General features: G+C 43.4%; 1 protein-coding gene across 1 annotated transcript in view; it reads right to left on the bottom strand.

The window, feature by feature from the left end:
* Positions 1 to 25,207, bottom strand: part of cfap65 (cilia and flagella associated protein 65) — a 154,146-nt gene that overhangs the window by 110,123 nt on the left and 18,816 nt on the right. The window contains exons 6-9 of the mRNA XM_052025041.1: positions 24,809 to 24,954; positions 20,002 to 20,224; positions 5,763 to 6,028; positions 949 to 1,185 (exon numbers count right to left, since the gene is read on the bottom strand). Coding sequence (XP_051881001.1) covers positions 949 to 1,185; positions 5,763 to 6,028; positions 20,002 to 20,224; positions 24,809 to 24,954 — 872 coding nt within the window. The remainder of the gene's footprint in view (positions 1 to 948; positions 1,186 to 5,762; positions 6,029 to 20,001; positions 20,225 to 24,808; positions 24,955 to 25,207) is intronic.

Here is a 25,207-nt window from a genome sequence, read left to right as displayed (position 1 = left end):
TGTGAGGATGGGCTGCATAAATTACTCATATTTCTTTGAGTATGGAGGTTAATGCTGAGCTAATTGAAGCATTTAAGATGGATTAACTGCGAGAAATTAGTTCCTCTGGAGGGAGCATCTAGAACAGAGGAATACATCTTCAAGAGGCGGTGCCTCAAGAAGGCGACATCCATCACGGAGGACCCTCACCACCCAGGACGTCCCCTCTTCTCGTTACTACCATCGGGGAGGAGATATAGGAGCCTGAAGACCCACACTCAACGATTAAGGAACAACTTCTTCCCCTCCACCATCAGATTTCTAAACAGTCCATGAACCCATGAACACTACCTTGTTATTCCTTATTTTTGCACTATTTATTTATTTTGTAATTTATAGTAATTTTTATGTCTTTACACTGAACCACTGCCACAAATTTCACGTCATATAAGACAGTGAAAATAAACCTGATTCTGATTAAGGTTAAAATTACAACCATGAACTTTAAGAATAAATTCAGAAAGAATTTCCACACTTAAAAGGACAGAGAAAACCTGTATCCCTTCCTCCTACAAAAAGCTGTTGAGGCTCGGGGAAAATGGCAAAATTGACACTGATAGGTATTGATTAACAAGTCCTGGCATTAATAGTTATGGATGTATTGGCACCTTGACCTGAAACTGTGACCACCATCGCCCTCCCCAACTTTGACCTCACAATCTACCTCGTTATGACCTTGCACCTTATTGTCTGCCTGCACTGCACTTTCTCTGTAACTGCAACATTTTATTCTGCATTCTGTTCTTGTACTACCTCAATGCACTGTGTAATGAACTGGTCTGTGTGGATGGCATGCAAAACAAAGTTTTTCACTGCACCTCGGTACATGTGGCAATAATAAACTAATTTACCCAGCCAGTTATAATCTTTCTGGCCAGAAGAAAGAGGAAAGGAGGGAGAGGCAGTTACCTCATTACTACCCAGCTCTATGGACTTGCAGCATTTCTCAGCAACCAACACCAGGGCACCATCGGCATCAAGCTGCAGCTTGCCTTCCTGCAGCATCATCGCCAGTATGTCTGGTGGGTAGAAGGTCAGTCCACGCATCATGTTGGTACAGTACAGCTCTAGGTGTTTTGACATTAGAATCGCTGGTGTCACCTGGTCTGAGTGGCAAGTACCAATTAAATCCAGAAACAAAGGATCCTGTAGCAAAGGTAGGAAAAGCTGGTTGGTTAAAATGTTCATTGGCTGCCCACTTCTCCGAGCAGTTGGATGCCTCCAAAACCAGGGCTCATCATTATAAAATAGTCACTGATAAATCCATTAAAGAATTCAGAAGAAAATTCCTTGCTCAAAGAGTAATCAGGATATGGAGCTGGCTACCTCATGGTGTGAGCTGAAGTGAATTAAAGTGTTGCAACTAAGAAGAAACTGGATAAGCACATGATGAGACAAAGAACAGAATAGGGCAATAAGAATATAAGAAATAGGAGCAGGAGTAGGCCACCTAGCCTGTCAAGCCTACTCTGCCATTCAATAAGATCTGGCTGTAGACTCAGCTCCACCTATCTGCCTTTTCCTCTAACCCTTAATTTCCCTACCATGCAAAAATCTATCTAATTGTGTCTTAAATATATTTAATGAGGTAGCTTCTACTGCTTCCTTGGGCACAGAATTCTATAGATTCACTACTTTCTGGGGAAAGCAGTTCCTCCTCATCTCCATCCTAAATCTACTCCCCTGAATCTTGAGTCTATGTCTCGTCTCACCCAGCAGTGGAAACAACTTTCCTGCCTCTATTTTATCTATCCATTTCATAATATTGTATGCTTTGATAAGATCTCTTCTCATTCGTAGGATGAAGTGGGAGAACTCTCCTGGAGCACAAGCTATCTTACTTTGACTCACAAGATGTAGATGGAGCTGGCAAGCCTGGCATTTCTTGTCCATCCCCAACTGGTCCCTAAAAAGAGCAATTTGTTAAATCGTTTCAAAGTCAACCACATTGAAGTCACATGCAGGCCAGGTTTTCTTTCCTGAACAACATTAATGAACCAGATGGACTTTAGAACATGGAACCCATGTGTACAATTTCGGTTGCCCTATTACAGAAAGGATGTGGAGACTGTGGAGAGGGTGCAGAAGAGGTTCACCAGGATACTGCCTGGATTAGAGGGTATGAGCTATAAGGAAAGGTTGGACAAACTTGGGTTGTTCCCTCAAGAGCATCGGGGGCTGAGAAGAGAGCTGATAGAGGTTTTCAAAATTATGAGAGGCATAGACAGGGTAGACAGAATCTTTTCCCCAGGGTGGAAATGTCAAATACCAGAGTACATGCTTTCAAGGTTAGAGGGGGGAAGTTTAAAGGTGAAGTGAAGGGCAAGTTTCTTGTTTTACGCAGAGAGTGGTAGGTGCCTGGAATGGGTTACCAGGGGTAGTAGTGGAAGCAGGCACTTTGGTGGAGTTTGAGGCTTTTAGATAGACACGTGAATATGAAGTGAAGGAATATGGAGGATACACAGGAAGAGGACATTTAATATAAACTGGGATCAAGATCAGCACAACATCATGGGTTGAATCGCCTGTCCAGTGCTGTACTGTTCTATGTTCTATGTAGAACAAAAAACAGGCCGCAATCAGTGAGGATAGGCAGCAGTACCTCCAGCACGATTATTCTCAACACTGGTGCCCCACTCTCAGCCCTCTACTCTACTCCCTATACACTCACGACTGTGTAGCCAGATTCTGTTGTAATTCCATCTACAAGTTTGCAGATGACACCACTGTTGTAGGCCGTATCTCAAACAATGATGAGTCAGAGCACAGGAAGGAGATAGGCAGCTTAGTGGAATGGTGTCATGACAACAACCTTTCCCTCAATGTCAACAAAACTAAAGAGCTGGTCATTGACTTCAGGAAAGGGGGCGGTGCACATGCACCTGTCTACATCAATGGTGCTGTCGTCGAGAGGGTTGAGAGCTTCAAGTTCCTGGGAGTGAACATCACCAACAGCCTGTCCTGGTCAAATCACGTAGATGCAACGGCCAAAAAAACTCACCAGTGCCTCTACTTCCTCAGGAGGTTAAAGAAATTTGGTTTGTCCCCTTTGACTCTCACTAACTTTTACCGATGCACCATAGAAAGCATCCTATCTGGATGTATCATGGCTTGGTATGGCAACTGCTCTGCCCAGGACCGCAAGAAGCTGCAGGGAGTTGTGGACACAGCTCAGCGCACCATGAACACCAGCCTCCCCTCCTTTACCTCTCGTTGCCTTGGTGTAGTAGCCAGCATAATCGAAGACCCCACCCACCCGGGACATTCTCTCTTCTCTCCTCTTCTATGGGGTAGAAGATACAGGAGCCTGAGGGCACGTACCACCAGACTTAAGGACAGCTTCTACCCCACTGTGATAAGACTGTTGAATGGTTCCCTTATATGGTGAGATGGACTATGACCTCATGATCTACCTTGTTGTGACCTTGCACCTTATTGCACTGCACTTTCTCTGTAGCTGTGACACTTTACTTTGTACTGTTATTGTTTTTACCTGTACTACATCAATGCACTCTGTACGAACTCAATGTAACTGCACTGTGTAATGAATTGACCTGTACAATCAGTTTGTAAGACAAGCTTTTCTCTGTACCTTGGTACAAGTGACAATAATAAACCAATACCAATACCAGTACAGCATTGGAACGGGCTCTTTAGGCCACGATGTCTGTAGCAAGCATGATGCCAACTCAAACTAATCCCTTCCACCTGCACATGGTCTACATGCCTCCATTCCCTACCTGTTCTTGTGCGTGTCTAAATGCCTCTTAAATGTTACTATCGTACCTGTTCTTTGTTCTATGTTCCAGTCCTGATGCAGGATCTTGACCCAAAATGTTGACAATACCTTCACTGATGCTGCTCAACCCGCTGATTTCCTCCAGCACATTGCTTGTTGCTCGAGGATTGGAAAATGATGGTGAGAGATTCTCTGCTCTTGTCTTGTGATGGTTATTCACTTTCCAGGCCCACAAAATGCTTATTGCTAACCTCAGCTCTTTAGCCCAACAGCAGAAACCCCCAAAATGTTTATTGCTAACCTCAGCTTTTTAGCACAGCAGCATGACCTGCCCAAAGGTCAAGAAGTGGTTGCTTATTAAAATCCTCTTTCAAAAACAGCAGAAATTGTCCAAGGCTCAAGATGTTTATTGTTTGCTAAGTTAAACTTCTAACCAATATTCCCTGCTCAACATCTGATATAAACAAGAGAACAATGGGATCCAGGTTTACTTAATTAAACACTCCAGTCACCTGGTCTGAAAATGTGGTTGGAAAAACATCACATGCCAATGATGTCAACTAAGTGAAAAAACAGTGCAAGTGTTAGAAAGCAGTCAGGGTGGGGGGAATGACAAAGAGAAGGGGTTACAGAAAGAAGACCTAGAATTCATTCAGCAGCCTTTGGTTTCTGCGACAGATGACTTGTTTGTCTGCAACTTGTTGGTATGACTTTTTAGCTTGTAAGAATTGTACTTGTGGTTAGAAATCCTTTGTAGGTTACAAGTCGTTGTTAAGAATTACTTATTAGAATTAAACATGTCTCACTTAAAATAAAATAAACTGTGTTTAAACTGCTTTGTTAGCTGGAAGTATCTTCTCCTTGGTTGGGAATCCACCGCTCGAAATAGTGATTATTGATAGCTAGACATTTTCATAGAGACTGAAGTAGTGAAGTAAACTCGTCCTTGAAATGTCGGCTGATATAAGATATCTTTATTAGTCAAATGTACATCAAAACACACAGTGAAATGCATCTTTTGCGTAGAGTGTTCTGGGGGCAGCCCACAAATGTTGCCAGGCCTCCGGCGCCGACATAGCATGCCCACAACTTCCTAACCCGTACATCTTTGGAATGTGGGAGGGAACCGGAGCACCCAGAGGAAACCCACGCAGACACGGGGAGAACGTACAAACTCCTTACAGACAGCGGCCAGAATTGAACCCGGGTCGCTGGCGCTGTAATAGCGTTACGCTAACCGTTACACTACTGCATAGTATAATCTCTCTAATAGTAAGGGCATTCATAGATACTTATGCCAGATGGAACTTAACTTAAGTTCTTGACTTAATCTAGAGCTCTCGGACGGTACACTCAATATCATCACAGTCTCTCTAAACAGACCGGGATACATTTCATCCACTTTCAAGATGCAAAACTTCCTCAATATTTCTTCTCTCGCTCCCCATTTATTTCAACTGCTTAGAGGATACGGTTCAGTTATTGGGTTAGAACCAGAGTTATGGGCCATTGGTTGGGAAATTTAAATTCAAGTAATTAAATAAATGTGGAATTTTAAGAAAATTAGGAATTTGAAGAAAAGCTAGTCTCGGTAATACTGCCAGCATAATGTAAAATTCATTGGGTTCATTAACATCCTTCGGCCAGAGAAGACTGCCATCCTTTCCCGGTCTACATCTAGATCCACCAACGTGTTGGACTCTTAACCCCCTCCTCTGGTAAGGGGAATTGGGGAAAGACAAAAAAAATAAAAATGTTGCCAGACACATCCACATTCCATAAGTGCTTTTAAAAAAATCTGCACATCACCTTCTTTTGTGGAGATGGCACAAAGTGTTCTGACAGTCACCCCATAAACGGGGTAACTTTTTTTATTTCTAAAAGGCCCTTTCATTCATCATCCTCTTGCTTATTTTCAACTTATGTCAAACAAGTTTTCCAAATTTAAATAACAAGTACTGTTTTACCTGGAGCTTCACTGTACCTGATGGTGGATGAGACAAGCTACTCTTCTGTAGTAGTTCATGGGATGGCTGGGTCGGAATGTCACCTTTAGCGTCTCTGTTGACTCCCCTCCCAAGAAGCCACATGGTCGGTCAATGACAAACACACTTTGGCTGCAGTCAATTTCAAATTGGTAAAATGTTGGTACATCTGACGTGTTACTGATTTCCATTGTGTAAGTCAGGACATCACTGAGGAACACACAACCAAAATTCAGCTTCAGGTCTGAGAGTGACACCACTGGGCCTGGGACAAGAGTATAAAAGAGCATGTTTTAGAACATAGAACACAGAACAGTGCAGCACAGGAACAGGCCCTTCGGACCACAATGTTGTGCCGAACCAATTACATGAGTAATAAAATGCCCAACTAAACTAATCCCTTCTACCTGCACAATGTCCATATCCTACCATTTCCCTCATATTCATGTACCTAAGAGCTTCTTAAACACCCCTATTGTATTTGCCTCCACCATCACACCAGGCAGTGCATTCCAGGAACCCACCACTCTGTAAAAAAAAACTTGCCCCGCACATCTCCTTTGAACTTACCCCTTCTCATCTGAAATGCATGCCCTCTGGTACTAGACATTTCAAACCTGGGGAAAAGATACTGGCTATCTACTTTATCTATGCCTCTCATAATCTTTAAATCTCTATCAGATCTCCCCTCAGCCTCCACCGCTCCAGAGAGAAAAACCCAAGTTTGTCTAACCTCTCCTCATAGCACATGCTCTCTAATCCAGGCAGCATTTTGGTAAACCTCTCTGCACCCTCTCCAAAGCCTCGACATCCTTACTATAATGGGGCAACTAGAACTGAATGCAATACTCCAGATATGGCCTAACTAAAGTTTTATAAAGCTGCAGCACAACCTCCTGACTCTTGAACTCAATGCCTCAACTAATGAAGGCAAGCATGCTATTATGCCTTCCTTACCACCCTATCAACCTGTGTAGCCACTTTCAGGGAGCTATGAACTTGGACCCTGAGATCCCTCTGCTCATCAACACTGTTCAGGGTCTTGCCATTAACAATGTACTTTCTCTTTACATTTGATCTCCCAAGGTGCAACACTTCACATTTGGCCGGGTTGAACTCCATCTGCCATTTCTCTGCCATATCTGCAACTGATCTATGTCCCGCTGTATCCTTTGCCAGTCTTCTACAATATCCACAACACCACCAATCTTCATATCATCTGCAAACTTACTAACCCACCCATGTACACTTTCATCCAGGTCATTTCTATACATCACAAACAGCAGAGGTCCCAGTACCTGAGGAACACCACTAGTCACAGACCTCCAGCTGGAATAAGTCCCATCGACCACTACCCTCTGTCTTCTATGGGCAAGCCAGTTCTGAATCCAAATGGCCAATTCACCGTGGATCCCATGCATCTTAATCTTCTGGGTGAGCCTCCCATGAGGGACTTTGTGAAACACCTTACTAAAATCCATGTAGACAACATCCACAGCACAACCTTCATCAATCACCCTTGTCACCTCATCCAAAAACTCAATCAAATTAGTTAGGCATGACTTGTCCTGCACAAAGCCGTGCTGACTGTCCCTAATTAGGTTATGGTTTTCCAAATGCTCATAAATCCTCTCCCTAAGGGTCCTCTCCAGTAACTTCCCTACCACTGACGTGAGACTCACCGGTCTATAGTTACCAGAATTATCCGTTACCGTTATTGAATAATGGGACAACATTAGCTACTCGTCAGTCCTCCAAGACCTCGCCTATGGCTAGAGAGGACACGAAGATATTGGTCATGGTCCCAGCAATCTTATCTCTTGCCTCTCTCAATATCCTGAGGTATATCCCATCAGGGCCTGGGGACTTATCCACCTTAATGCTCTTTAAGAGACCCAACACTACCTCCTCCTTTATCTCGAAATGCCCTAGCATATTAGCATGCTCCACACTGATCTCCCTATCCTCCACATCCCTCCCCTTGATAAATACTGATGCAAAGTACTCAATGAGGACCTCACCCACATCCTCTGCTTCCAAGCACATGTTCTCTCCTTCATCCTTGAGTGGTCCTACCAGGGAGAGGGTTATCCTCTTGTTCTTGATGTACAGGTATGTATAGAATGCCTTGGGATTCTCTTTAATCCTACTTGCCAAGGACTTTTCATGGCCCATCCTAGCTTTCCTAATTCCCTTCCTGAGTCCCTTTCTGGCTTCTTTACAATCCTCAAGTGCTCTGTTTGATCCCAGCTTCCTAAGCTTTACATACTTTTCCTTTTTCTTCTTGACTAAATTCACCACCTCTCTCATCATCCAAGGTTCTCTTACCTTGCCATCCTTGTCCTTCCTTCTTACCGGAACATCCCTGTCCTGTACTCTATGCAGTTGGTCTTTAAACATCCTCCACATGTCAGATGTGGACTTGCCCAAAAACAGCTGCTCCCGATTAATTCTCCCTAATTCTTGCCTAATGTTCTTGTAATTTACCCTGCTCCAATTTAATACTCTCCCACAAGGTCCGTACTTATCCTTATCTATAGCTATCTTAAAACTGAAGGAGTTGTGGTCACTGTTCCCTAACTGTTCCCCCACTGAAAGGTCAGTCCCCTGGCCAGACTCGTTACCCAACACCAGGTCCAGTATGCCCCCTCCTCTCATTGGACTATCTACATATTGATTTATGAAATCCTCCTGGATGCACCTAACAAATTCTGCCCCATCTAAACCACTTACTCCAAGGAGGTCCCAGTTTATATTAGGGAAGTTGTTGCAATAATTTTTTTATCTCCTAATTTCTTTACCTCCACCATCCCATAACGTGCTAATCCTCAGCATCAGAAACTTTACAGTTCCAACTCCTTTTTGGGATTCAGCGATCCCTACTAGAGAAGGCTAGATAGATAATTGGTAATAATAAGGTTTTATAAAGCCTTGGCTCAAAGTGTGGTAGTATTGACTTTAACATAGAACATTCTGAGAATCAAGCTCATAATTCAGACTAACACTCCCGATGCAGTAAGGGTGTAGACACCACCAAACTACAGCCCCACCTGCCCAGTTAGATCCTGCAGCAAAACTTCAAAGAGGAGCATTGAGTGCTCTCAGGTATCCTGAACCAATATTTGTTTCCCCATCAACATCCAAAACGTATGACCTGAGCTTTATCATACTCCTATTTGTGGGATGTTTTGTGTGCAATTTGAAAAAAAAAATTGCTTTGAGACACTATGAGATTGTGAAGGCGGCACACCAGCAGCTCTACTTCATTAGGAGTTTGAGGGGATTTGGCCTGTCATCAAAGACTCTTGCAAATTTCTGCAGATGTACGGCGGAGAGCATTCTGACTGGGTGTGTCACCGCCTGGTACGGAGGCTCAATGCACAGGATCGCAAGAGGCTGCAGAGGGTTGTAGACTCAGCCAGCTCCATCATGGGCATAACCCTCCCCACCATTGAGGACATCTTAATGAGGCGGTGCCTTAAGAAGGCAACATCCATCACAAAGGACCCTCACCATTTGGGACATGCCCTCTACTCGTTACCACGATCAGGGAGGAGGTACAGGAGCCTGAAGACCCACGTTCAATGATTCAAGAACAGCTTCTTCCCCTCCGCTATCAGATTGAACCCATGAACACTAATTCATTATTCCTTTTTTTGCACAATTTATTTATTTTGTAATTTAGAGTAATTTTGGACTGTACTGCTGCTGCAAAACAACAAATTTCACAACATATATGTCAGTGATAATAAACCTGATTCTGAAAGCTGAGATAAAAATACAGGTCCTTTATTCTTTTCACTGTTTATCTATCTCCTAATTTTCAGGCCCCCTCTTCTGAAAGTGCTGACCTGCATTAGAAGGACCATCATAATTCAGCCAAGGATCCCTCTCCTTGTTGCTTTCCTAATATTACTCACTCAAAGTTAGCACTCAAATGCCAATTGAGAATATTGTCAGGCCATTTGCATTTCCTTGCAGTTAGATAGCTGAAAACACTTTACTCCTGGACTACAGTGAAGCTTTCAAATATGAATTGGACACATATGCAAGACCCAGACATGGTCTCATGTCCAGAGATGAAGGATTTCATGCAGAGCCTAAAATCTCTGGTTTGAGCAGAGAAAAATTAAGGGGAAGATTAATTAAGATATTCAATATCATGAAGGGTTTTGACAGAGGAAAGAGGAAGGGCTGAAACCCAGAAGACACAGATTTGAGGTACAACTATGATGCTCTGAACTGTACTGCCTAAATAGGTGAAAGAAGCAGGCTCTGGATAACTTTCAAAAGGGAATTTGGTAAGTATTTGAAAATAGTTGGCACAGTTGTTATTGCCCAAGTAATTCAAAGGGCTGGACTTGAATCCAGGAATGTGAATTTAATTTCACTATGACAGCTGAGGAACTTATGTTTATTTAATTAAATAAATTTGAAATAAAAGCATGTATCAATAAGGTCAACTGCTAAACTATAGCCATAGAGCCATACAGCATGAAAACAGGCCCTTAGGCGCAACATGTCTTTGCCAACAAAGTTGCTTAACTGAGCTAGTCCCATTTGCCTCCATTAGGCCCGTATCCCTCTAAACCTTTCCGATCCATGTACCTTCCAAATGCCTTTTAAATATCATAATTGTACCCACCTCTACCACTTCTTCTGGCAGCTTGTTCCACAGATGCACCACCCCCTGTGTGAAAAAGTTGCCCCTTTTAAGTCTTTCCCCCTCATGTTAAACCTATGCCCTCTGGTTTTGGACTCCCCTACCCTGCGGAAAAGACAGTGGCTATTCACCTTATCTATGCCCCTCTTGGATTGCCCCTCAGCGTCCTACGCTCCAGGGAAAGAAGTCCTAGCCTGTCCAGTCCAATAACTCAAGCCCTCCAGTCCTGGTTTGATCCTTGTAAATCTTTTTTGTACCCTTTCTAGTTTAAGGACATCGTTCCTATAGCAGGACAACCATAACCATACTGAGTACTCCACATGTAGCCCAACCGACGTCTTGTACAGCTGTAACATGACGTCCCAACTCCCGTACTCAATATCCTAACCGATGAAGGCAAGCGTGCCAAACGCCTTCTTCACCACCCTGTCTGTCGCCACTATACAGCATCATCCTAAGAAAAACCATCTTGTTTACAAAAGACCTCCATGAATGGAAATATGCCATCTTTACCCAGTCTGGCAAGTGTGACTCCAGACCAACAGCAAGGTGATTGACTCTTAGCTATCTTCTGAAATAGCCCAGGAACCCATTTTGTTCAAGGGTAATTAAGGATAGACAATAATTTTTCTTGGGACTTACCTATCTGGTATATGTGGAAAAAAAACAAGAAGAAAATTTTGCCTGATCTAAGGTCTCCCCTCATTCTCCTACATTCCAAGGAATAAAGACCCAGCCAGACCACAACCTCTCCCTATAACTCAGGCCTTCTAGTCCTGGCAACATCCTTGTAAATCTTTTCTGAACTCTTTCCAGTTTAACCACGTCTTTCCTATAACAGGGTGACCAAAACTGTACACAGTACTCCAAATGCGGCCTCACCAACGACTTGTACAACTGCAAAAGAGAGATATAGACAATAGGAGGAAAACAATCTGATAAAAAATAGTCAGGCTACATTCACCAAAAATCGTGCAGTCTTGGACAGCGTTCTTTTGGAACTCCCACTTCTTGATGGGATGGGGAAGAAATGAACTGGAGGATGCCATTCAGTTATAAGGACAGAAGAAATAAAACAGGAACAGGCCACTCAGCCCTTCAAGCCTGCTCTATCACTCAACATGATCTTGGTTGATCTTTTTATCCCAGCATCACTCTCTTGCACTAAACCCTGTTATCCCTCGATTCCCTTAATATCCAAAAATTTATCGACCTTAACAACTGTGCCTCCATGGCCATCTTGAGAAGACAACTTGGAGATCTCTACCCTCTGGTTGAATTTCTTTTGATCTCAGTTCGTGAATGGCTGACCTCTTATTCTGAAACTCTGATCCCTGAGTTGAGACACCCCGATATCTACCGTCTCAAGTCCTCAAGAACATTACGTATTTCAATGAGATTATATAGAACAGTAGAGCACAGGAACAGGCCCTTCGGTCCATGATATTTGAGCTGGACTAATTAAATTAGTAATCAAATGCCCAACTAAACTAATCCCTTCTGCCTACATAATGTCCATATCCTTCCATTTCCCGCACATTCATGTGCCTACCTAAGAATCCACCACCACCCCTGGCAGTGCATTACAGGCACCAACCACTCTGTGTAAAAGATCTGCCCCACACATGCCCTCATTATTATTTCCCCCTTCTGTTATTATTCTTAACTCAACAGTGTTTGGGCCCAATCTACTTAATCTCTCCTCATGACACAATGCTCCCAAACTCCTAATCCAGAAATCAATCAGACCATAAGACATAGGAAAAGAATTAGGCCATTCGGCCCATCGAATCTGCTCCACCATTCGATCATGGCTGATTTATTTTTCTCTCTCAACCCCATTCCCTGCCTCTTCCCATAACCTTTGACGTCCTTACTAATCAAGAACCTATCAACCTCCGCTTTAAATACACCCAGTGACTTGGCCTCCACAGCCGTCTGTGGCAATGAATTCTACAGATTCACCACCCTCTGGCTGAAGAAATTCCTTCTCATCTCTGTTCTAAAGGAATGTCCTATTCTGAGGCTGTGCCCTCTGGTCCTAGACTCTCCCACTACTGGAAACATCCTCTCCACGTCCACTCTATCCGGGCCTTTCAATATCCGGTAGGTTTCAATGTGATCCCCCTTCATCCTTCTAAACTCCAGTGAGTACAGGCCCAGAGCCATCTGTTACGGACTCAGTGAAAGTCCCTTTAAGATAGAGAGTGTGTGTGTATGTGTGGTGTGGGGCGTGCTTACGTCAATAGAAGATAAAGGACGTAATGACGTTGTTGAAGAAGTAAGAAGAAAGAAGGAGGAGAGAGAGAGAGAAGGGAGAGATGACCACCAGCCTGCTTGTTTTCTCTATCGATGGATGAGAAACAATAACTGTGTTTGCCACTAGAAATCCATGTATGGAAGTTGGAAGAAATCCGGTGGAGTTCACTTTGTTGCTGACCTGTAGAAGGAAACAGGTATTTGTGTGTGGACGACCACGGTTCGGATGCTTTTTCGGGGTGAGGAAGTCACTACCGAGTAAACACTGAGTGTCGTTTGGGTTCCATCGTGGAACATTTGGATTTCGTATGTACTCTCTCTATGTTTTTTCTACATCTACATCTTATCTTCAGACAACGGTGGTTGTTGAAGAGCCCTTGCTCATGTTTCACCTTATGGCTTGCGGAACTGAACTTTTAAGAACCATTCAGGAACTGGGAGTTTTGGACTTTGTCACACACACACACACACGAAGAGTTTAGTTTTGGGGTTAACGTTCGAGGTTTAACATTCTTGAATTCTAACATACTAACATTTTTTTTTACTTTTATTTTACGTATTATCATAAGTAGTGATTAATAAAATAGTTTTTTAACACTGAATCATGCTCAGTGTGTTTCTTTTTGTTGCTGGTTTGTGACACATCAAACTCTCCTCACGTGTTAACCCTTTCATACCCGGGATAATTCTCGTATACCTCCACTGGACCATCTCCACACCAGCACATCCTTCTTTAAATATGGGACCCAAAACTGCTCACAATACTCCAAATGTGTCCTGACCAATGCCTTATAAAGCCTCAGCATTACGTCCTTGCTTTTATATTCTATTCCTCTCGAAATGAATGCTAACATTGCGTTTGCCTTCCTTACTACCGACTCAACCTGCAAGTTAACATTTAGGAAATCCTGCACTAGGACTCCCTTTGCACCTCCGATATCTGAATTCTCTCCCCATTTAGAAAATAGTCTATTCCTTTATTCCTTCAACCAAAGTGGATGACTATATACTTCCCTGTGCTGTATTCCATCTGTCACTCCTTTGTCCATTCTCCCAACCTGTCCAAGTCCTTCTGCAGACTCCCTGCTTCCTTGACACTACTTGCCCCTCCACCTTTCTTTGTATCATCTGCAAACTTGGCCACAAAGCCCTCAATTACGTCATCTAGATCATTAACAAATAACATGAAAAAGTAGCAGACCCACACCGACCCCTGCGGAACACCACTAATCACCGGCAGCCAACCAGAAAAAGAACATAGAACACGGCGGCACAGTACAGGCCCTTCGGCCCACAATGTTGTGCCGACATTTTATCCTGCTCTAAGATCTATCTAACCCTTCCCTCCCACATAGCCCCCTATTTTTCTATCATTCACGTGTCTATCTAAGAGTCTCTTAAATGTCCCTAATGTATCTGCCATAGGACCATAGAACACTACAGCACAGAAAAACAGGCCATTCGGCCCTTCTAGTCTGTGCCAAAACGTTATTCCGCTAGTCCCATTTACCTGCACCAAGTCCATAACCCTCCAGACCTCTCCTGTCCACGTATCTATCCAATTTATTCTTAAAACTCAAGAGTGAGCCTGCATTTACTACATCAGATGGCAGCCCGTTCCATACTCCCACCACTCTTTGAGTGAAGAAGTTCCCCCTAATGTTCCCCCTAAACCTTTCCCCTTTCATCCTAAAGCCATGTCCTCTCGTACTTATCTTTCCTAATCTAGGTGGAAAGAGCCTATTCGCATTAAGTCTGTCTATACCCCTCATAATTTTGTAAACCTCTATCAAATCTCCCCTCATTCTTCTGCGCTCCAAAGAATAAAGTCCTAACCTGTTCAATCTTTCCCTGTAACTCAACTCCTGAAAACCCGGCAACATTCTTTCAATCTTACTGATATCCTTCCTATAGTTAGGTGACCAGAACAGCATGCAATACTCCAAATTTGGCCTCACCAATGTCTTATACAACCTCACCATAACATCCCAACTCCTGTACTCAATACTTTGATTTATGAATGCCAGGATGCCAAAAACCTTTTTTACAACCCTGTCTACCTGCAATGCCACTTTCAGGGAATTATGTATCTGAACTCCCAGATCCCTTTGTTCCTCCGCACTCCTCAGTGCCCTACCATTTACTATGTATGTCCTACCTTGATTTGTCCTTCCAAAATGCAACACCTCACACTTGTCTGCATTAAATTCCATCTGCCATTTTCTGGCCCATTCTTCCATTTGTTTCAGATCCCTCTGCAAGCTTTGAAAGCCTTCCTCGCTGTCTACAACACCTCCAATCTTAGTGTCATCAGCGAACTTGCTGATCCAATTTACTACATTATCATCTAGATCATTGATATAGACAACAAACAACAATGGTCCCAGCACAGATCCCTGAGGCACACCACTAGTAACAGGCCTCCGCTCTGAGAAACAATCATCCACTACCACTCTCTGTCTTCTCCCACATAGCCAATTTCGAATCCAGTTTACAACCTCTCCATGGATACCTAGTGTCTGAACCTTCTGAACTAACCTCCCATGTGGGACCTCGTCAAAGGCCTTACTAAAGTCCATGTAGACAACATCCACAGCCTTTCCTTCATCTACTTTCTTGGTAACCTCCTCGCAAAACTCTACAAGATTCGTTTAAACACGATCTACCATGCACAAAAGCCATGCCGACTATCCTTAATCAGCCCTTGCCTGTCCAAATACTTGTATATCCAATCTCTCAGAACACCTTCCAATAATTTACCCACTACTGATGTCAGGCTCACCGGCCTGTAATTACCTGGCTTACTCTTAGATTTTTTTTTTAAACAATGGAACAACATGAACTACCCTCCAGTCCTCCGGCACCACACCCTTGGCTAAGGACATTTTAAATATATCTGCCAGGGCCCCTGCAATTTCTACACTAGTCTCTCTCAAGGTCCGAGGAAATATCTTATCTGGTCCAGGGGATTTATCTACCTTTATTTGCTGTAAGGCAGCAAGCATCTCCTCCCTCTTAATCTCTATATGTTCCATGACTCTATTGCTTGTTTCCCTTCCTTCCATATCCACTATGCCCACTTCCTGCGTAAATACTGATGCAAAAAAATTGTTTAAGATCTCCCCCATCTCCTGAGGCTCCACACATAGACGACCACTCTGATCTTCTAGGGGACCAATTTTGTCCCTTACTATCCTTTTATTCTTCATATACTTGTAGAAACCCTTTGGATTTACCTTCACATTATCTGCCAAAGCAATCTCATGTCTTCTTTTTGCCTTCCTGATTTCCTTTTTTAGTATTTTCTTACTTTTCTATACTCTTCAAGTACCGTCATTTGTTCCTAGTTGCCTATACCTGCTATACACCTCTCTCTTTTTCTTAAGCAGATCGCCAATATCCCTTGAAAACCAGGTTCCCTATGCCTTTTAACTTTGCCTTTAATCCTGGCAGGAACATGCAAACTCTGTACTCTCAAAATTTCGCCTTAAAGGCCTTCCACTTACTGAGCACATCCTTGCCAGAAAACACTCATCCCAATCCACCCTTCCTAGAATCCTTTCTCATTTCCACAAAATTGGCCTTTCTCCAATTTAGAACCTCAACTCGAGGACCAGACCTGTCCTTAATCCATAAGTAACTTGAAACTAATGATCTTATGGTCACCGGACCCAAATGCTCCCCTACACATACTTTCTGTCACCTGACCTGTCTGGTTCCCTAATAGGAAATCAAGTATTGCATTCTCTCTCGTTGATACCTCTATATATTGATTTAGAAAACTTTCCTGAACACATTTGACAAATTCCAAGCCATCCGGCCCTTTCACAGTGTGGGAGTCCCAGTCAATATGTGGAAAGTTAAAATCCCCTACTATCACAACTTTCTGTTTCTTACATCTGTCTGCTATCTCACTACGGATTTGTTCCTCCAATTCTCTCTGACTATTGGGCGGTCTATAATACAAACCTATTAGTGTGGCCACACCTTTCCTGTTCCTCAGCTCCACCCATATGGCCTCTGTAGACGAGCGCCCCGGGCTGTCCTGTCTACGCACAGCTGTGATACTTTCCCTGACTAGTAATGCCACTCCTCCCCCTTTCATCCCTCCCCTTCTATCACGTCTGAAACAATGGAACCCCGGGACATTAAGCTGCCAGTCCTGCCCCTCCTGCATCCAAGTCTCACTAATAGCAATAATGTCATAATCCCATGTGTCAATCCATGCCCTAAACTCATCTGCCTTATCTACAATACTCCTTGCATTGAAATAGATGCACCTGAGAACATTTCTATCACGTACAAACTTTTGATTTCTGTTTATACCTGCAGTCCTCACATGACCATTTTCCTCCTCCACCTCACTATCTGCTCTAACACTCTGGTTCCCCTCCCCCTGAAAATCTAGTTTAAACCCCCTGGAGCAGCACTAGCAAACCTACCCGCAAAAATATTTGTCCCCCTCCAGTTCAGGTGCAAACCATCCCGTCGGAACAGGTCTCACCTTCCCTAGAACAAAGCCCAATTGTCTAGAAACATGAAGCCCTCCCTCCTGCACCATTTCCTTAGCCACATGTTTAGCTACATAATCCTCCTATTTCTAGCCTCACTACCTCGTGGCACGGGTAGCAATCCTGAGATTGCAACCTTGGAGGTCCTGTCCTTCAACTTTGCACCTAATTCTCTAAACTCTCTTTGCAGGACCTCTTCTCTTTTCCTATCCACGTCATTGGTCCCCACGTGGACCACGACATCTGGCTGCTCACCCTCCCTCCTGAGAATATCGAGAACTCAATCCGAGATATCGTGGACCCTGGAACCAGGGAGGCAACAAACCATCCGGGATTCTCGATCTCTCCCACAGAACCTCCAATCTGTCCCCCTAACTATCGAATCCCCTATCACTACTGCTCTCTTCTTTTGCCTCCTTCCTTTCTGAGCTGAGGGTCCCATCTCAGTGCCAGAGACGGGACCACTGCCACTCGTCCCTGGTAGGTTGTCCCCACCAGCAGTATCCAAAACAGTATACTTATTGTTGATGGAATGGCCACAGGGGTGCTCTGACCTGTCTGTCTATACCCCTTCCCTTCCTGACAGTCACCCAGTTACCTGTTTCCTGACTTTTAGGGGTGACTATCTCCCTGAAACTCCTGTCTATTTCTACCTCTGCCTCACGAATGATCTGGAGTTCATCCAGCTCCAGCTCCAGCTCCAGTTCCCTAACTCGGTCAGTCAGGAGCTGCAGCTGGATGCACCTTTTACAGGTGTGTTCATCAGGGACAAGTGTGCTGTCCCTGACTTCCCACATACTGCATACGGAGCACATGACTTCCCACAACCTCTGCCGGCAGGGCGTTCCACGCACCCACCACTCTCTGTGTAAAACACGTACCCCTGACATCCCCCTTACACCTTCCTCCAATCACCTTAAAATTATGTTCCCTCAGGTTAGCCATTGCCGCCCTGGGAAAAAATCTCTGACTCGATCTATGCTTCTTATCATCTTGTACACCTCTATCAAGTCATCTCTCATCCTCCTTCTCTCCAAACAGAAAAGCCCTAGCTCGCTCAACCTATCCTCATAAAACAGAAAAGCCCTAGCTCGCTCAACCTATCCTCAATCCAGGCAACATCCTGGGAAATCTCCTCTGCACCCTCTCCAAAGCTTCTACATTCTTCCTAAAATGAGGCGACCAGAACTGAACACAATACTCCAAGTGTGGTCCCTTAATTCCTATTCTTTGCCTTCTGCCAGTCAGCCAATCTTCTATCCATGTTAGTACCTTTCCTGTAATACCATGGGCTCCTATCTTGTTTAGCAGCCTCATGTGCAGCACCTCATCAAAGGCCTTCTGAAAATCAGGTGAATTTTTGTTCTACGCCCTCAAACTCACTTCTGTGCCATGAATTTCTATGATTTATTCCCACAGTCCACTCTACCATTTAAAAAGATCCCAGTTGATCTGCATTCCTCACTTTGTTTCCACAACCACTAATATCTACATATGAGAAAAGTGCATCAGTCTCAGCATTCGGCCTGTTCATATTGAAGGCTTGCTAGCAGTCTTGTAGAGAAACTCCAGTCAGAGGCAGTGTGGACATTCTTGCACAGCAGCTTGGAATTGGTTTATTATTCTCACATGTGCTGAGGTACAGTGAAAAACTTGACTTGCATGCCATTCACAGAGATCAATTCATTACAACAGTGCATTGAGGGAGTACAAGTTAAAACAATCACAGAATGCAGAATAAAGTGTTACAGTTATAGAGACAGTGCAGTGCAGGTAGACAATAATGTGCAAGGTCATAATGAGGTAGATTGTGAGGTCAAGAGTCCATTTTATTGTACTAGGGAATGGTTCAATAGCCTTATAACCGCGGGATAGAAGCTGTCCTTGAGCCTGGTGGGATAGAAAGGCTTTTAAGTACAGAACGCAGTGGACGTCAGATTACAGCACATCTGACCTTCTGCTCTGCAGCTAGACTCATCACTGAGTCTATTAATGGTCCCTGATTATATTATTGGTATTGGTATTGGTATTGGTTTATTACTGTCACTTGTACCGAGGTACAGTGAAAAAACTTGTCTTGCATACCATTCGTACAGATCAATTCATCACACAGTGCAGACAAACTGAGGTAGTACAGAGTGCACTGAGGTAGTACAGGGTAAAATCAATAACGGAGTACAGAGTAAAGTGTCACAGCTACAGGGAAGTGCACTGTAGGCAAACAATAAGGTGCAAGGTCAAACAAGGTAGACTGTGAGGTCAAGGGTCTATCTCATCAGCAAAGCCAAGACACCAGCTGGACTTTGCACCTGGCCTCATGAAACCTACCATAGTCATAGTTGGCATTTATGGCGGAGCCCTATTCACTTGAAAGGGGCAGCCACTGACCTTCATTTCCAGAACAGTGCCTGCAAGATGTTGGGAACCACAAAAGGTAAGAGCGACTGTGGGTATCCAATGAGAGGTGAATGCGAAGCAGCCTGATGTTACTTTCAATCGACTCCAATCACTTTTTGTGTGAGAGAATTTGAGATTTCCACTGCCCTTTCTATAAATGGCCTAGGTCTAATTGTTGCATCAACCCCTTCAGCTGTATTTATTTAACACCTCAATTACATCACCTTCTGATCTTCAGTATTAAGTGAAATACAAAAAAGCCCACCCATGCAACCAAGAATTGTGCACTCAATTCTTCAGCCTCATATCAGCCCAGTGAATCGACATCCACCCACTATCCTTCCTGAAATATGATAGATTTTAGACGAGCCATGTCTTGCCTCAGCCTGGCTTTTCCCTGGCTTTTACCTTTGCACGAACCGGTCACCTTCAGCAGAGACCTGGAGCTGTTGTCAGGCCGCGTTATGTGGAAGTAATCAACGCTCAGAGCACCGACGGTCTGCGGCGTGAACTTGATGGGGATCTGGAGTCTGCTGAAGGCCAGGACTGTACCCTCCGTAACCTCACACGCGAATTCGGATTGAAACGGGACAGCTTGCTGGAGGTGCACGACTCTGAACGATGTGTTTACCTGCCAAGCACAAGGCAAAAATAAAGTAAGGTAGGTTTTACATACAGATTTATTTTGTTTGAGGATCTCAGAAATGCAGTGGAACAATGGCACAGCAGGTTGTGCTGCTGCCTCACTAACCAGTAACCTCCTTCCAATGTTGAGATTTAACAAATAGGAGCAGGAAGAGGCCATGTGAACCGTCCCCCCCCCCCAAAAACTTGTTCCACCATTCCCGAACATCATAGCTGAAATCATAGTATCATGCAGCAAAGAAACAAGCCCTTCAGCCCACTACTTTCATGCACACCATCAAGTACTCAACTTTACTAATCTTATTCATCTCCATTCCACATTCCAGTCTTAAGCTTTGCATTCCTTGACCCCCCCCCTTACTACCCAAAAAAGCTATTAACCTCAGCCTTTATTAAAGTCGATGACTGAACATACTGTACATAGAAATCAAGTAGAAAATTCAAAGGTTTGGTAATTTTGTTTGTTCTATGCCATGAGGTTGAGCAATGAAAGAGCCCAACAAAGCCAAAATTCAAAGCAAAGTCGTTTTGAGTGGTTACTTTTTTCCACTGCTTTTTTCCCCAAAGGACCTGAGATAGAGAACTCATGGCTGGTGATAGCAAACATCCTGATTTCACCTGCTTCATCAAAATGATGTTAAAGTTCTCACAGGTCAGAGAACAGTGCTGGATTCCATGAAAATTTATGACATGGAAGAAGACCATTTTGCCTATTATGTTTCTGGCATTGAAAATAGGCTCCCTAACCTTAAAAAAAATCCTTATCCTGTGGCTATAAATGTCCAGACTCACTAGCCAGAACAGATTCTCACAAGACTAACTCTACATCCCTGTCCAGGAAACCTTTGTTGCAGTTGAAGTATATCCTTCCTTAGGCTCAGAGTCCACCACGTATGGGTTCATCAATACCCACCACAATTCCACTAAGTCTCTTTGCACTCCAACCATATTACAATGAAGGCCAACATACCACTTGTTTTCCTACTTGCATATTTCATGTCTTTGTTTTATGTACAAGGACACCCTAGTCCACTGACCCCAATATTTAAGCTTATCACCATATATTCTTTACAAAGGTCAGCACAACATTGTGGGCCAAAGGGCCTGTATTGTGCTGTACTGTTCTATATTCTAAAGTAATGTCACTTTTTTATGTCCACCTTCTGTCACCTTTGTGCCCATTGATTTAAACTCATGCAAACTTTCAGGTCCCCCTCGCAACCTACGGTTCCAATTGGCTTTGTATTGTCACCCAATAGATAATTAATAGAATAAGGAGCATACTATTAACATTGGGCACTACTTTAGTGTGAAACATTCATAGAGTATCACTACATTTTAAAAACAAATTCTGACAAGCAGTTTTACAGAAAGTTGCGGTAATTACAACACACCACTTGGTGGCAGTGCTTGAATTGGTATTAGTTTATTATTGTCATGTGCCGAGGTACAGTGAAAAACTTGTCTTGCATACCGTTCATACAAATCACTTCATTACACTGTGCATTAAGATAGTACAAGGTAAAACAATAATAAAATGCAGAATGAAGTGTAACAGCTACAGAGAAAGTGCAGTGCAAACAAAGAGCTGGTCATTGACTTCAGGAAAGGGGGTGGTGTACGTGCACCTTTCAACATCAATGGTGCTGATGTCCAGAGGGTTGAGAGCTTCAAGTTCCTAGGAGTGAACATCACCAATAACCTGTCCTGGTCCAACCACATAGACACTATGGCCAAAAAAAGCTCACCAGTGCCTCTACTCCCTCACAAGGCTAAAGAAATTTGGCACGTCCCCTTAAACACGCATCAACTTTTTAATCGATGCACCATAGAAAGCATCCTATCTGGATGCATCACGGCTGGGTATGGCTACTGGTTTGCCCAGGACCACAAGAAACTACAGAGAGTTGTGGACACAGCCCAGCACATCACAAAAACCAGCCTCCCCTCCATGGACTCTCTCGATACCTCTCACCGCCTTGGTGAAGCAGCCAGAATAATCAAAGACCCCACCCACCCAGGTCATTCTCTCTTCTCTCCTCTCCCATCAGGTAGAAGATAAAGGAGCCTGAGGGCACATACTACCAGGCTCAAGGACAGCTTCTATCCTACTGTGGTAAGACTATTGAACGGTTCCCTTATATGATGAGATGGACTCTTGACCTCACGATCTACCTTGTTATGACCTTGCCCCTTATTGTCTACCTGCACTGTACCTCCTCTAATAGCTGTGACAATTTACTCTGTATTCTGTTACTGTTTTTACCCTGTACAACCTTAATGCACTCTTTAATGAATTGATCTTTACGAATGGTATGCAAGACCATAGAAAGCCTGAGGGCACATGCCATCAGGCTTAATGACAGCATCTACCCCACCATGATAAGACTATTGAATGGTTCCCTCACACAATGAGATGGACTATGACCTCACGATCTACCTTGCTGTGACCTTGCACGTTATTGCACTGCACTTTCTCTGTAGCTGTGACACTTTACTCTGTACTGTTATTGTTTTTACCTGTACTACCTCAATGCACTCTGTACTAACTCAATGTAACTGCACTTTGTAAAGAATTGACCTGTACGATCGGTATGCAAGACAAGTTTTTCACTGTACCTCGGTACAAGTGACAATAATAAACCAATACCGATACAAGTTTTTCACTGTACCTCATTACAAGTGACAATAATAAAACAATACCAATACTAATGTAGACAAAAGGGTGCAAGGTCATAATGAGGTAAATTATGAGGTCAAGAGTCCATCTTGTCCTACTAGGGAATTGATTGCAGAGACCCCACTGTTGATGTTGCAATTGTATTGCAACATCATAGTCATCCCTTTATATGCAGTGAAGCAAATTAAATTGGATACAAAGAATGGTAGGTCAGGGCCAAGGGAAGAAGAGTGATGTCATGGATAGAATTGACATTCTGGCAATGTGGTTGCAGCAACAAACAATCTGCTGGAAGAACTTAGCAGATCGAACAGCATCTGTGGAGGGGAAGGAATTATCAATGTTTCAGGTGACGTCCTGATGCAGGGTTTCAACCCGGAACATCAACAATCCCTTTCCCCCCCATAGATGCTGCACGACCCGCTGAGATCCTCCAGTAAATTGTTTGTTTTTCCAGATTCCAGCATCTGCAGTCTCTTGTCTCTCCCATGAGTTGAAATTTTCTGGGAAAAGGGTTCTGGATTAGGATGCCAGCATATTTTATCAATAAGAAATGTTTTGACATGTTCTATCAAGTCTGATTTTTTTTTTACTGTATCCTAATTGCACCTTTAATTATCCAGAGAAGCTTGATGGGCAAGAGGCTCTGTGGCCCAATTGGTCCATGCCAACTAAGATGCCCATCAAAGCTAGTCCCATTTGCCCACATTTTACCAATATCCCCCTAAACCTTTCCTATCCACGTACCTGTCCAAGTGTCTTTTAAATGTTGTTATTGTTCCTCTGGCAGCTTGTTCCATATCACCACCCTCGATGTGAAGAATTTGTCCGTCAGGTTTCTATTAAATCTCTCCCCTCTCTTCCCCTCTATTGTAATGGAAGCTTTGCTGTACATTTCCATTTCAAACTTACAAGGGTGATAACATTTCAAAAAGACTTAATTGGCCATAAAGCATATAAAGAAGCAATTGAAGGGTCTCGACCCAATGTGTAAACTGTCCACTTCCCTCCACAGATGCTGCCTGACCCGCTGAATTCCTCCAGCAGAATGTCCTAAGTTCATGAAGGTGCTCCATAAATGGATTAAGAATCCTTTATGCAACTTATGCTTATGGCTTGGAATTCATGGTTTTTATCTTTGATTCGGCTCAGGGGAGGGTTGTTTCCCCATTCTTATTACTATTTTAGAAAAAACTGATATTTTCAGTAATTGAAAACATGTCAGCCAAGAGATGAGTCTTAAGGGCAACAAAATTGAAACTCTAATAATGAAAACTGGATTAGTTCAGGCTTTTTATTAACTATTTCTTCAACATAATTTTTATTTTATTTTAATCCGATTGTAATAACTTTTTTTTTGCCCCATTTCTGCCCATGCTATCATTCTGTGAGTCTTTCTCACCAGGTCATCACTGTAAGGTCACTGATCAATGCATCCTACAATCAAGTGAATTGCTGGATTGTCCATGTGAGCATTTCGGAACCCACATGCAGCAAGTTTTAAAGTAACTTATTAAAATCCATCCTGATTTTTCCACTTTCTTACTTCCTTTAAGGCACAGTATAAAATCTGTATCTTTTACCTAACATCTTTCCATATATGGCTCAATGTCAAATTTTGTTTGGAGACACAAGAGACAGCAGATGCTGGAATCTGGAGCAAAAAACAAACTGCTGGAGAAACTCAGCAGGTCAGGCAGCATCTGTGGAGGGAAATGGACTGTCTACACTTTGGGTCAAGACCCTTCAATTGCTCCCGTAGAGTGCCATGGGACATTTATTTGCTGCTGAAAATGAACATGTTACAACAGCAGCAATGAAGGGTTTTCAGAGCCTAAAACCTTGACTCTTTACAAACAACAAATCCTCAAATCTGCACAAGATGCTTACTATTGAGTAGTTGTGAATCTCCATGTACTTCTCAGCTGTGCTGCCAACAGCAACGTGTCCAAAATGTAGGCTGCTGTGCATGTCGTCCTGCCCAGACATCTGGTTCACTTCACCTGGCACACTAATCAGGAGGTGAGGGAACTTGGCTGTGGAATAGAAGAGCGTGATCAGAACAGCAACATGCACAAATTACCTCAACTTAATGTGATGAGGTCATTATAAGAAATACAAACCCTTCCACAGATGGGACATGAGGTACCTAACAGGGTAGGTGGGTGAGTGGTCTGTGAGGTGGTACATTCCTTTATAGACCTGGACCGATTTTCTTACACAATTATAAGGAGGGTATGGAGACTGTGGAGAGGGTCCAGAAGAGGTTTACCAGGATACTGCCTGGAT

Source organism: Pristis pectinata, chromosome 1 (assembly GCF_009764475.1).
Source record: "Pristis pectinata isolate sPriPec2 chromosome 1, sPriPec2.1.pri, whole genome shotgun sequence".
In the NCBI taxonomy this organism is placed as follows: domain Eukaryota; kingdom Metazoa; phylum Chordata; class Chondrichthyes; order Rhinopristiformes; family Pristidae; genus Pristis; species Pristis pectinata.
The sequence above is the reverse complement of the archived record's forward strand: the minus strand, read 5'-3'. Positions and strand labels throughout refer to the sequence as shown.